The sequence below is a fragment of the Dipodomys ordii genome, unplaced genomic scaffold (assembly GCF_000151885.1).
Source record: "Dipodomys ordii isolate 6190 unplaced genomic scaffold, Dord_2.0 Scaffold32, whole genome shotgun sequence".
Classification (NCBI taxonomy): domain Eukaryota; kingdom Metazoa; phylum Chordata; class Mammalia; order Rodentia; family Heteromyidae; genus Dipodomys; species Dipodomys ordii.
Window position 1 is genome coordinate 6,033,037 of NW_012267248.1, and position 12,780 is coordinate 6,045,816.

Here is a 12,780-nt window from a genome sequence, read left to right on the forward strand (position 1 = left end):
TCTGGCTTCCTGCTCAGGTACACACTTGGATCTCAGTCTAGACCTGCTTATTTAAGGATTCTGGTTGAAGATGGCAGAGTTGGTATAACAGGCATAAACTATCGTGCCTGACTTCTCTCTGCTGAAATAGTGTTGAGTTCTCTTCCTGGGCTGGTTGGGAACTATAATCCTTTTATTCTCAGCCTCCCATGAAATGATGAGTGCATATTACTGCATCTTATGGGTTGGGAATGTTTCTCACCAGCTTCTTGGCCTGGATTGTTCTAGAACCATAATCTTCCTACCCTCAACCTCTCAAAAGCTAGGATGATAAGCTTGAGCCAGCTGTGCCCAGCTTCATTATTGATATTGCCCAAATGCTTTCTATGCCTAGAGAGGGCACATGATCAATGTATAAAATGCCTAGTCAAGCCAAAAATTAAAGCTAGGAAAAGAACAAAGATTGTGGGGCAACACTATTCCTTTATCTATTCTGCTACCTATAGACATATACTTGAGTGTTTGTGCCACTCTGTGGGCTTCTGCAGTGTTTGTCCCTTTTTCAACTGAGATCTGATATGTTGGAAATGTTGACATATTGTCAGGTGGTTGTGTTGTATCCATTTGTTCTAATTTTTGTTTTGTTGGACATTATGGACATAGGTCAGGTTTAGATGGAGAATCTGGACACTAATCACATAGATTGGACAAAGCCCAATGTTCATCCAGGAAATTAGCAAGCTCATGTCTACTTTTACAAATTTTTTATATTTCAACCATCTATCCATAGTTAGTGAGATTACCTGCCATTAGTCTCTCTCCTCTGAGGTCTCCTCATGATAAACAATCTAGCACATCAGAAAGTGTTAACCTTCCTTCCCTAGAATTCAGTATTTCAATATTGTTCCATTGTAGACATGTGCAGAATGTCTGTTCACACAGGCTATGTATCAACACTACTGTCTTAGATTAACACCAGAGGACATAGACACAGGTAAATACAATTTTCCCAGTGCAGTAATTTTAACATCATATTAAATAGAGTTGGAGAATTGGGGTATGATTTTTTGAAATTCTGGGGTAGACCATAGCTCTTACTGTTTAGTAGAGTTGGCAAGTTAGAAGATAAACACTGGAAGTTTTGAAAGGAATTGTATAACATAAAAGAAACCTGACTCTGGGAGATCAACAATTTGGAGGATGATTTATAATTATTTATCAAGTTCTTTATTTTCTTCTACAGCCTTATATCTTATCACTTTAAACTACAGAGGGCTAAAGTATATTTTATAGCCAAGTAAAAAAATGCTTACACAGATATATTTTTCTGTTCTTTTCAGAACTGCTTATCAAAGCAAGAGCAGATGAATTATATGGGTTAAGTTTTATATTCCTTTCCCAAAAGTTGTAAAACAATCAGGGTAAAGCTGACTATTGAAATGAATGGAAACCTGATTGACAGGCAGTTAATATTATCCAGAAAACATATTACTGCTGTTGGTTCCGAATAAGCATGCTGCCCATGCAACCAAGTGAAGACACATAATTGAAATAAGGTCAGCAGAGAAACAACTTCCCTGAGGGAAGGAAGAGGTCGTTTTACCATCACTGTTTTCCTGGGGAGTGCTGTCCACGGCTTGCCAGCCCCCAAATCCAACAGGAAGGTCAGGCCTTGTCATCCAAGCTTCATTCCAGCAGTGGTAGTTCCTGAGAAAACACAACCACAGGAGGTTACTCTTCCCACCATATACAGTCCTCCAAAGAATCAGATGCTAAGTTTTAGATTTCTGGGATGCACTAAGCTGGGCTGGAAGCTGTCAGAGTTAGCCTGGAACTCCAGATAAGTTTGATGAACTGATCTATTCCCACTGACACCTGTTAAGGACACTAGCATGTCTGGTTGTTGCTGACCATCTGTCAAGGTCAGCTTCAAGGTCACCCAGGCTGGTTTTCCTTAATGTGTTGAACAGTTTTGATCTTAACCATTCTTTATAGCTGAATTGTACACAGTTTTCTATGTTCTCGAAGTGTGGGAGAAAAGTGAACTGAAATTGGGCTATTTAACTCAGAACCCCTTTTACCTAGATCTGATTTATAAAATCAAATTCTGTTGCAACGATGAAACAATACTTATTTGTTTTTATGCTCTGAGACCATTGCCACAGAAACTATAACATTTATTGCTGATTATAAACTTCTATAATTTGTGGCATTTGCATCTGGTGTTACAAAGAGAATAGGTCATCAGAGCTCTTTGCCCTTCACCAAAGATGGCAGCTCATGATGTGAGGACCTTGCAAAACTTCTCAGAACTTTGCATTTGACCCTGGAAGTGAGAGCACAGAATAAAATGTCATTGTGAATTGTATTAGTATGTCCTTGTAAAGACCTGAGATTATATGACAATACAGAATCAGATGAGAGCACATTAACCTCTGAGCACTATAGAAAATGTTCACATAGTAATAATATTTGATGATGGGGTGGGGCAGTTACATAGTCTTTGCTGATAGCACTGATGACTTTCAGATCCAAGAACTTATCCATCCTTTCCCTAAATACCTCTCAATGTCAGTAGTTTGTATGTTTTCCTTCTCTCTGAGTACAGCCCAGTTCTGATTGGTTTTATTAAGACATGCTAATTTAATCATGTTCCCACAATGTACCAGGCATCTTAAGGATGCAGGAGATTCAAAGATGATCAGGACAGGATTCCTGGCCATAAAGAGCCTCCTGAAGTGGGAAGAATGGCAAATGTATGGTAGGTCTGCTGTTTAAATTAGAGAATATGTGTAAGTACCATGGGGATTGGCGTGATGAGCACTCCAAAAGAACAACTCTGGGGCTTTAAAAAAACAATTAATTGAAATGAAGCAAGCTAAAAGAGAAATTCATTTGGGGTGCCTCAGGAATTGAAGAGGGCTGGTTTAGGGGGAAGGCTTCCCAGAAGCATCAATGGTTGCATCAAGTCCTGGGTAGTAAAGAGGAGTTTATTTGGTTAATAAAGGATGCTCAAGTGGGTGTCAATGGCTCACACCTGTAATCCTAGCTACTGAGGAGGCTGAGATCTGAGGATTATGGTTCAAAGTCAGCCTGGACAGGAAAGTCCATGAGACTCTTATCTCTAATAAACTACCAGAAAACCGGAAGTGGCACTGTGGCTCAAGGGCTAAAGCACCTTGAGCTGAAGAGCTGAGGGACAGCACCCAGGCCCAGAGTTCAAGCCCCATGACTGACAAAAAATAAAAAGTAAAATAGATAAATAAATAAATGGATCTCAAGTAAAGACATGGGGGTAGGTAAGCCACTGTGGTGGGCAAGGATCTGTCTGCTGTTGATTACAGCTGAAGGGAATACTGATACGAGTGCATGAAGAAGAGAGATCACAGGAGACAGTAGGCAGGCCATCCCCACTTCAACAACTATACACAACATTCCTTTGTGTCAGGTGATGTTCTAAAACTTTCACATACCTCAACACATCTGTTGTTTCTGATACCCTGTGAATTCTGTTATAATTACCCCTAAATTACCTGGGTCTGGGCAAGTAAAACCCCGGATATGAAGAACATGGTTTTAGGTAGCACTTTATGCTAGAGCTCTGGGGTTGATGCTCTTTAAAACTGAGCTTTTCACACAGATGAAGATAAGACAATGATACACTGTTATGACAAATTAACATTTGTGCTTTATCTTTCTTAGAGAATAAGGAGAGCTGTTTGCAAGTCTGTATTTGTGGAAGATGTGTAGAGAGGCCAGGGTGGAGCTTGCGCTGAGTTTTTTTCCCTCCATTCCCTTCAGCCTGAAATACTGAAGTAGTCTATAATGGATCAAAAAAGCAGTCCCTAGAGTGTGGCAGTCACCATGGAAAAGACAGAGAAGTGATGGTTTTGTTACTAAGACTTGGAATGAAGAAGGATGAGAAGGTCTTCAATGAGGGTGGCAGGAATGGATGGAAGGCCAGCTCAGGAGTTTGCTTGCTTAGGGGAAGTTTATTTTTTTGCAGTAGTACAATTTGAACCCAGGGCCTTGACCTTGATAGGCAAGTGTTCTACCACCTGAGCCATATCCCCAAATGGTTTTAGCTTTGTACTTGCTTTTCAGATAGTGTCTCTCACTTTTGTCCTCACACCTCCACCTCCGCCTAAGCTAGGATTAGGTATATACTATTACTCCTGGTTTGTCAACTTTCTCCCAAGTCTGGCCTCAAACCATGGTCCTTCCATCTTTGCCTTCTGTGTAGCTGACAAGTCATGTATATGCCACCATGCCTGGCTTCCAAGAGGCCTTTTGGTATATAACCGTGACACTGGACTTGACAAGGAAGAGGTCCTTAGAGTCTTAATGGGTGGCGGAGAAGGAAGAGTAAAAGCTGCCTGGAGAGGAATGGAGAGAGGGGCAGTACAGACTCTTCCATGAGTGATCTAGGTTGTGAAGGCAAGAAGAAAAGATAAGGAGGGGCCTAGCACTCAGTAAATGGAAGGACAACTATATTCATTATTTGTAGCTACTAGAGACCAAGACATGTTCATGGGAAAAGAAGCAGCAGAGAAAAACAACAATAAAAGGGGCTCAAATACTAAGGGCCAAGAGAGTGCGACCAGAGCAACCTCTTCCCCCTTTCTCCCCTCCTGTGGAAACAAGTATAATCTGTAGGGTAGGAAGTTGGTACAGTTAGCAAGTGGAATGATCCCAGGAGAAGGTGGAGGAAGGAGGATCATAGTCTAAGGCTAGCACCAGGCAAAAGTGAGAGACACTATCTGGAAAATAACTACAAGCTAAAAGATGGATCAAGATGTGATCTCTGGGCAGTAGCAGGAGGCCAGTTTCTACCTGAGGCCCACCTTCTGTCTCTGCTCTGAGGCAGAAGAGACACACTGTGTGTGAAACCAGACCCTGGCCAGCCTCCTTCCAGGACAGCAGAAGTAGTCCAGCAGAGGAGGGGCTGAGGGGAAACAAAGAAAGCATCTGCAGTCCTGGATGGACTCCATCATGCTGTTCCTCAGCCCTTGGTCTTCAGTTACCCTGGCTTTCTCTGCTACCACACCATCCTAGATTAATAGACTGTAGAGAATCCTTATTTAAATTCAAATCTCCTGGCAAGGTTAGTCTAGAAAAGACAAATATGCTTGCACTTCAGATCTTAGGTAAAGACTTTTCTTTGAAGATAATATTTCTTTTCCAATGACTGGGCATGGGGGAAAGTTTCTTTTCTCTCACTAGGATACCTAATTAGTGACAGGAGATCTCTATCTAGTGTCACTCATGGAAGGCCTGAATTTGGCAACAGGATCTGAAGCTTGCAGGCAGTGGGGGAGGTGGAGAGCATGTAGCAGGCAGCCTGGTGAGTCTGGGCTCAGCAGAGGGTGCAAGCCAATGTGCAGACACACAGTCCAGCCAACTGCACAGCTCTGGGGACATTTCTCACTTTGTGGTTTTCTGCTCAGGGATGGGAGCTGGGAAGATTCGAACATGCTGCTCGGCTATATCCCAAGTCCCTCTATGGGAGGGACTATTCTTTTCAGACATTTAAATTTATGTGTGTGTGTTCATTTTATTTATTTATTTTTGCCAGTACCAGGGTTGGAACCCAGTGCCTCATACTCACTCTGCTTGTTCTGTTGGTGCTCTACCACTTAAGCTCTACCTTCAGCCCTTTGTGATTTTTCTAACATTGACATAGCTTATAAAGACATTCCGTTGGGAAGGGAAAAATTCTCACAGGCTGTTATCAGGGATTTGGCATGTTTGATGCAATTCATAGAATCCACACATATTTCTGAACAGCTAAGCTTCCTGATTGTGTCATTTCCCTTTGGCCTTAATAACTTCGCTTTCACATCTCTTTCTCTAAAATTTTCCCTGGAAAATAGCAATAAAACATTTAAGAAGCACATATACACAGGGTACAGTGCCATATTTTGATCTATGCCTCCATTGTGGAAGAAAGGATTACATCAAATGGTAATATATATATCACCTCAACGATTTATTTTTGTAGTGAGAACATTGACAGTAATTTCAAAATATAGGATATGTTATTACTTATAGTCACATGTTCTGCAGTAGATCCAAAGTGCTTATTCTTCCCATAGCAATCTTCCTTGAGTTCATAGACTAAATCTTCACGATAGGAATACACTCTGGTTTGTTAAATGCTACCTTTTATTTTAAAACCTCTTCGTCTAGACCACCACAGTCTGTTTGTTTCCCTCTTACAATTTTTTATGCCTTTGCCAACTGTTCCTTCCATATCACAGCATTGGGAAGGAGATCCTAAGTACAGAATTCCCTCCTTAGCCACAGGGGGTACATTGTAAAGATCCTCATGGGTACTTAAGACAGCAGACAGTGTGGAACTCTTCATATATATGTATATATAGATATGTACCTATCTATATATACATATATATTGTTTTCCTGTGATAAAGCTCAATTTGCAATTATGCATAGTAAGAATCAACAATAGTTAATCACAAAATAGAACAATTACAGCAATATACTGTAATACAATCTTTGTGAATGTTGTTGTTCTCTGTCTCTATCATCTCTCTCTCTCTGTGTCTCTGTCTGTATCTCTTTGTCTCTGCTTTTTGTCCCACTGTCTTGGATTCAAGCCTTGTAATACGACTTCCATTAACCAATAAGGCTACTGAGTGACTTTGGCGCAGGTAGCATACACAGTGTGGATATAATGCTGAACAAAGGGATGATTCTCAGCCAAACATAGCAGTATACACCTGTAATACTAGCCACTGAAGATGTGGATCATAATTTGAAACTAGGCTTGCTTTTGTTTTTTGTGTTTGTGTTTGTGCCAGTCCTGGGTCTTGAATTCAGGGCCTGACCTTTGTCCCTAAGCTTTTTTGCTAAAAGCTAGTGCTTTACCACTTGAACCATAGCTCCATTTCTGGTGCTTGGTGGTTAATTGGAGATAAGAGTCTCAAGGACTTTCCTGCCTGGACTAGCTTTAAACCATGATCCTCAGATCTCAGCCTCCTGAATAGCTAGAATTACAGGCATGAGCCACCAGCATCTGCTGTGTTTTTTTTTTGTTTTGTTTTGTTTTAGACACTCAAAACCAGCCCAGTGGCCCTTCCTGTCTAGGCTCAGCTGCTTCAGTTCTCTTCTCTTGGGAGCCACCTGAAGCAGCCCTAGGTAAACAAGTCCTGATAGTATGCGGGGTGATGCTATGGGAGGTAATGAAGGAGCTGTGGGCCTCCCAGTGCAATGGAGGGTGCTGTGGAAGAAACCAACTGCCCACCAAGAAAAAAGAAATGACTGTTTATTCTAGCTTGTCCTGGGATGAAAAGAGATTCCTACTGAGAAGCCTAAGCTTGGCATTCTCTCATGTCTCAGGCAACACAAGTGGAAGAAATTACTAACAGGTGGGCTTGGGGGGTGTACCACTACAAAGTCATTAATAACTGCTCAGACGCAGCTGAGAGCCACCAATTCCACCACTTAGAAAGGGCACTGGCTCAAGATGCTGGTGCAGTCCTACCAGAATGTACTGTCTAAAATTGACCCATATATATGTATATATATATTATATAGTATAAATTTTTATTGTGAATGTGATGTACAGAGGGGTTACACTTACATAAATCTGGTAATGAGTACTTTTTTTGAACAGTGTCACTTCTTCCCTCATTTTCTCCCAGCTTTTTCCTTCGTGAGCTCCCTTCCACACAAGTTCATTTTTAACATAGTCTCTAGTGAGTATCACTGCTGCATTTGTTCACCCTTTCTCCCACCATTTCTGTGCTCCCCCTTACCCTCCCCAACAGATAAACTTACATACAAGATAAAGGGTATAGAAATCAAAAACAGTGACAAAGAAGAAAAAAAACAAACATAAAGCAAAATAACAAAAAACCTATTGTTTCCATTTCTTGGAGTTCATTTCGATAAATATTTTATATGATCAAATGCACATGGCTATTGAGCCCTTGTGATCCTCTCCTAAGAATATCCTCCTTTGGTCTCATTGTGTGAATGTTCATAGTCCTGTTTAATTTATCATGTCCAAGTATAATTTTTGTCTTTTACCATCCATTATGTTTACTTACGATTTATAGGCACATTCTAGTTACTACAAAGGGGGGAAACCATAGATTTATAGGCACATTCTAATTGCTACAAATGAGAGAAACTATGCAACCTATGTTTCTTTGGGTCTGGCTTACTTTGCTTAATATAATTTTTCAAAATATTTCCATTTCCTTATGAATGGTGCTGTATGATTCTTTCTAATAGAAGCATAAAATTCTGTTGTGTATATATACCACATTTTCCTGATCCATTCATCCACTGAGGGGCATCTGATCAACCCAGATATATTAAAGCACGTTAGGGACAACTAGTACTTACCATGTTTCCATTTATTGGGTCTTTCTATACATAAAATTTCTGGGAGTCTGTCCTTCCTTAGTCCTAAGAGTACAGCTGTTCTATCTTCAATCTTCAGGTAGAAGTGACTTGCATATATATTAAGATATGTTCCAAACCCTTTAATAAGAGCAATTCTTGGAAAATTAAGGGATAAATACACAGATTAATTTTTCTCTCTTCTTTCATTGTCTCCTCTCCTTTTGAATTTTGTTTTCTATTTAAAAATTTTAAACGTAGTGTCAGAAAATGGAAGAGATGGGGGATGGAACTATATTTAGCAAAAACAATATGCAAACAAAAATCTCATAAACAAATCAAAGCAAGACCTAAAACCACAATCACCCTTCCCCCCAATCCCCAAACTAAAATGCTCAAAACACGTGTTCACTTGAACCATGGCTGCCGTGGTCAGTGAGAAGAGGCCCCTCAGCTTCCCTCTGCTGGATGCACTTTGAAAGTAAGACACCCTCCCATTTTTACTGTGCCACTTTATGACATAGTGAGCCAGGAACTTAGACCCTGACTGAAAGCGAAGTAAAGCTTGGACTTTGAAGATGTATGTTTATATAACTAAAATGTATAAATGACTCTTTATAATAAATTCTGAACAAGTTCATCTATAATTATTAGAGAAAAATGAAAAAAAGAAATCTATCCAACAGGCTCAGCAGGTAACAAAGTCCTGTTTTACATTATAAAGGTGTTTATGAATATAATATGCTAAAGTTGATAGCTCTTGTTTTTATAAAGTTTTCATTAATCACAAAAAGAAATTCACCTTGGTGGTGCATATTTTACTAGTTTCTAATTCTTTATAGCAACCTTGCAATAGTCTATATGATGACTCTATCTTAGGCAGAATTTATGAATAATGAAAATATGACATTTTCTTATGAAAAATACCTAAGGTCTCATATATACATATGCATATATATGTATATACATGTCTCATAAACTTATGAGACATTAAAAGCAATATATATATATGTGTGTGTGTGTGTGTGTGTATATATATATATATATATATATATATATACTCTCCATTGAGCCTTTCTAAAACTGTATAACCTCTATGCTATGTGAATATATATGTTTATGTGTGTGTATATGTATATATGTGTGTATATATGTGTGTGTGTGTGTGTGTGTGTGTGTTGTTGGTACTGTGGCTTTAACTCAGGGTCTCTGTGCTGTTCCTTAGCTTTTTTTGCTAAAGGCTAGTTCTCTACTACTGGAGGCTCTACTTCTGTTTTTTTTGGGGGGAAGGGGAGGTTGGGGAAGGGAGGTTAATTGGAGATAAGAATCTCACAGACTTTCTTGCTCATGTTGTCCTCAAATTGTGATCCTCAGATCTCAGCTTCCTGAGATTATAGGTACGAATCACCAGCACTTGGATCCTTAATGTATTCTATATGGCTCATTCCTACTTTACCTATTTTCCCTCTGACTTGGCACCAATCAAGCTCTCTGTCTACTCCCAAGTGAGATTTGAGAGAATATGGACACCAGGAACTCCTTGGAGATATTCTAGCAGTAGAAATAGGGTAGCTGTGATGATAGAAACAAAAGAGTCTAGAGTACTAATTTTTAATCTCCAAAGACCAATGCTTCTTTCTAGGTTTAAACTAAGTTTTGAATAACCCTTTATTATGTTAAAGTTAAATCCATAGATAGCTTTCTATGAACATGATATCTGAAATGTCAGTACAATGCCTATACTATGCAGGACAAATAGAGAAATGAAAATCCATATCTGCTGCTGATGGGCTGCATGTAGGATCGTGATCACATGAGCTTATAATGGAATTCAAAATGATCTGTTGTTGGTGACATGATTCCTGTTTCAACATCATAGTGTGTTGCACTTCTCATGTGATTGTGTGATAATAGAATAAATAGGACTAGTGGAGTGCTTCCAGTCTTATAAAAGCCTAGCACTATGATTATGTATAATATACACTACTTAGAAATGATAATAAACTACTACATTGTTGATTTATGTGTCTACTATATTATATAGTTTAGGAAAGTTAACTATAAAACAATGTATTGTGCTACACCAACAGCAGACACAACCATCTCATTTAACCACATCTCTTGGTTGGACAGAGACCATGTCCAGTGATTGACTTAGAAAATCCAGGTGTATATAAGTGTATTGCAGGGTATTCAAACACTAATAAATTCCTTAATAATGCATTTTCTTTTTTCTGCCAGTCCTGGGGTTTGAACTGGGTGCTACTGTCCCTGAGCTTCTTTTGTTGAAGACATGTATACAATCCAAGGAGTCTGAGAAGTAGAGGATCATGATTTGATGCCAGCCCAGGAAAACAAGTCCAAGACTCCATTCTTAATTAAGAACAAAAAAGCCAACAAAAAGCCAAAAGGAGGTGTGGCTCAAGTGGTAGAGCACAGGTAGAGCAAGCAAGTGGAACAAGTATGAGGCCCTGACTTCAAACCCCAGTATTGAAGAAAGAAAGAAAGAAAGAAAGAAGGAAAGAGGAAGAGATACAGAGATACAGAGGGGCAGGGAGGGAGGGAGGGAGGGAGAAAGGAAGGAAGGATGAACGGAAGGAAGGAAGGAAGGAAGGATGGAAGGAAGGAAGGAAGGAAGGAAGGAAGGAAGCCTGTCTAGGCAGACCCAACCAGCTTCCACAATGGCAATGCAGCAGTGACTGTGCTCAAAACTCTGAAAATGAACCAAAACTGAAAAAAATTGAGTAGTGTTTGTTCAAGAACAGATACATTGCAAGACTGTAAGACGACAGATTTGAGAAGCTTTACTTCATTTCCACACCGCCCATGGTAGTCTTGAAAACCAACAGGCTCATTGATTCTAAAAATATATGGCTGAGAAACCCAATGAATGGGAGAAAAAGGGATTGGAATCCCTGAAAGCTCCTCCTACCTAACTTCCTGCTGTTGTACCTTTCTGGCAACTCCCTGAAAAGCTCGATTCCCAGGGCTTATTTTTCTTTGATCTGATTCAGTGCTTACTTGGTACAAATAACCCTATCTATAGGATGGTTTCCAAACTCAATTTGAAGGAACTACTTCACATCACAGCTGCCTGAAGTAGATACCACTTGAGACTAGTAACAGATAACACAAACAACTTGGAAAGAAAAACTAGAAAGTAATATATTCGTGAGGGATCTTAAAATCTCTAGCACATTCCTGAGATCTACAGGGCTATAGATATGCACAGATAAACTTCAAGAAGGTCCTATTCTCTTCCATTTAGTTGACCTTAAGGCTCAGTTCCAGCTGGATGTGAAGCCTATAGCAGAAATATAAATTTCCTGATGAAGCATTACTTTTCCACCACACACATAGGAGCTCTTTGGTTAAGGCTGGGGAATGTGTTGGTTGAAAGTACTTAAGAAAATGCTTGTTTATTTGTTATATGATCACTAAGTGAACTCAGCATGGACCTCAGTGGGCATAAACAATGTATAGAATTAGGAAAGACACTAAGTCTATAAGCAGCAGCACTAACAACAACAGAAACAACATCAACAAGAAGCCAGTGGCTCACACCTGTAATCTTCGCTATTCAAGGATCAGAGCTTCAGAGCATCATGATTTGAAGCCAGCCTTGGCAGAAATGTCCACAAGACTCTATTTCCAAAATAACCAGCAAAACGGCAAGCTTGCCAGCTGCCATAGTTTAGGCCTATAATCCTAACTCCTCAGGAGGCAGAGATCTGAAGATTGAGGTTCAAAGCCAGACTGGGCAGACAAATCCATGAGACTCTAATTTCCAAATAACCAGCAAAAAGCCAGAAGTGGAAGTGTGGCTCAAGTGGTAGGATGCCAGCACTGACCAAAAAGTGAAGGAAGAGTGTGAATCTTTTCATATCTAAAATACACTTAGATCTCAAAAAATTAAATCCCCTCAAAATAAACTCTCAGATAAACAACTACCCAATTAATAAATGTGCTAAAGACTTAAAAAGAGACTTCTCTGAAGAAGTAAGAATGGCCAATACACACATGAAGAAACTGGCCACAAAAGAAATGAGAATCAAAACAACATTGAGATGCTACCTCACCCCAGTTAGAAGGGGCATTATCAAGAAAACTAACAGTAACAGAATCTGGTGAGGATGTGGCAAAAGGGAAAGCTACTACATTGTTGGTAGGAATGTAAACTTGTTCAAACACTCTGGAAAGCAGTATGGAGACTCCTCAAAAGACTAAGCATAGAACTCTCCCATGACCCAGCAATCCCAAAAGACCACAAACAAGATGGCACTAAAGCTACCAGCACAACTATGTTCATTGCAGTATTATTTACCATAGCTAAGATGTAGAATCAACCCAGATGCCCCTCAGTAGATGAATGGATCAAGAAAATGTGGTATATATACACAATGGAATTCTATGCCTCCATCAGAAAGAATG

General features: G+C 39.7%; 1 protein-coding gene across 1 annotated transcript in view; it reads right to left on the reverse strand.

The window, feature by feature from the left end:
* The window catches only part of F13a1 (coagulation factor XIII, A1 polypeptide), a 170,783-nt gene that overhangs the window by 48,130 nt on the left and 109,873 nt on the right, over nucleotides 1-12,780 (reverse strand). Inside the window, exon 9 of the mRNA XM_013016714.1 lies at nucleotides 1,583-1,686. Coding sequence (XP_012872168.1) covers nucleotides 1,583-1,686 — 104 coding nt within the window. The remainder of the gene's footprint in view (nucleotides 1-1,582; nucleotides 1,687-12,780) is intronic.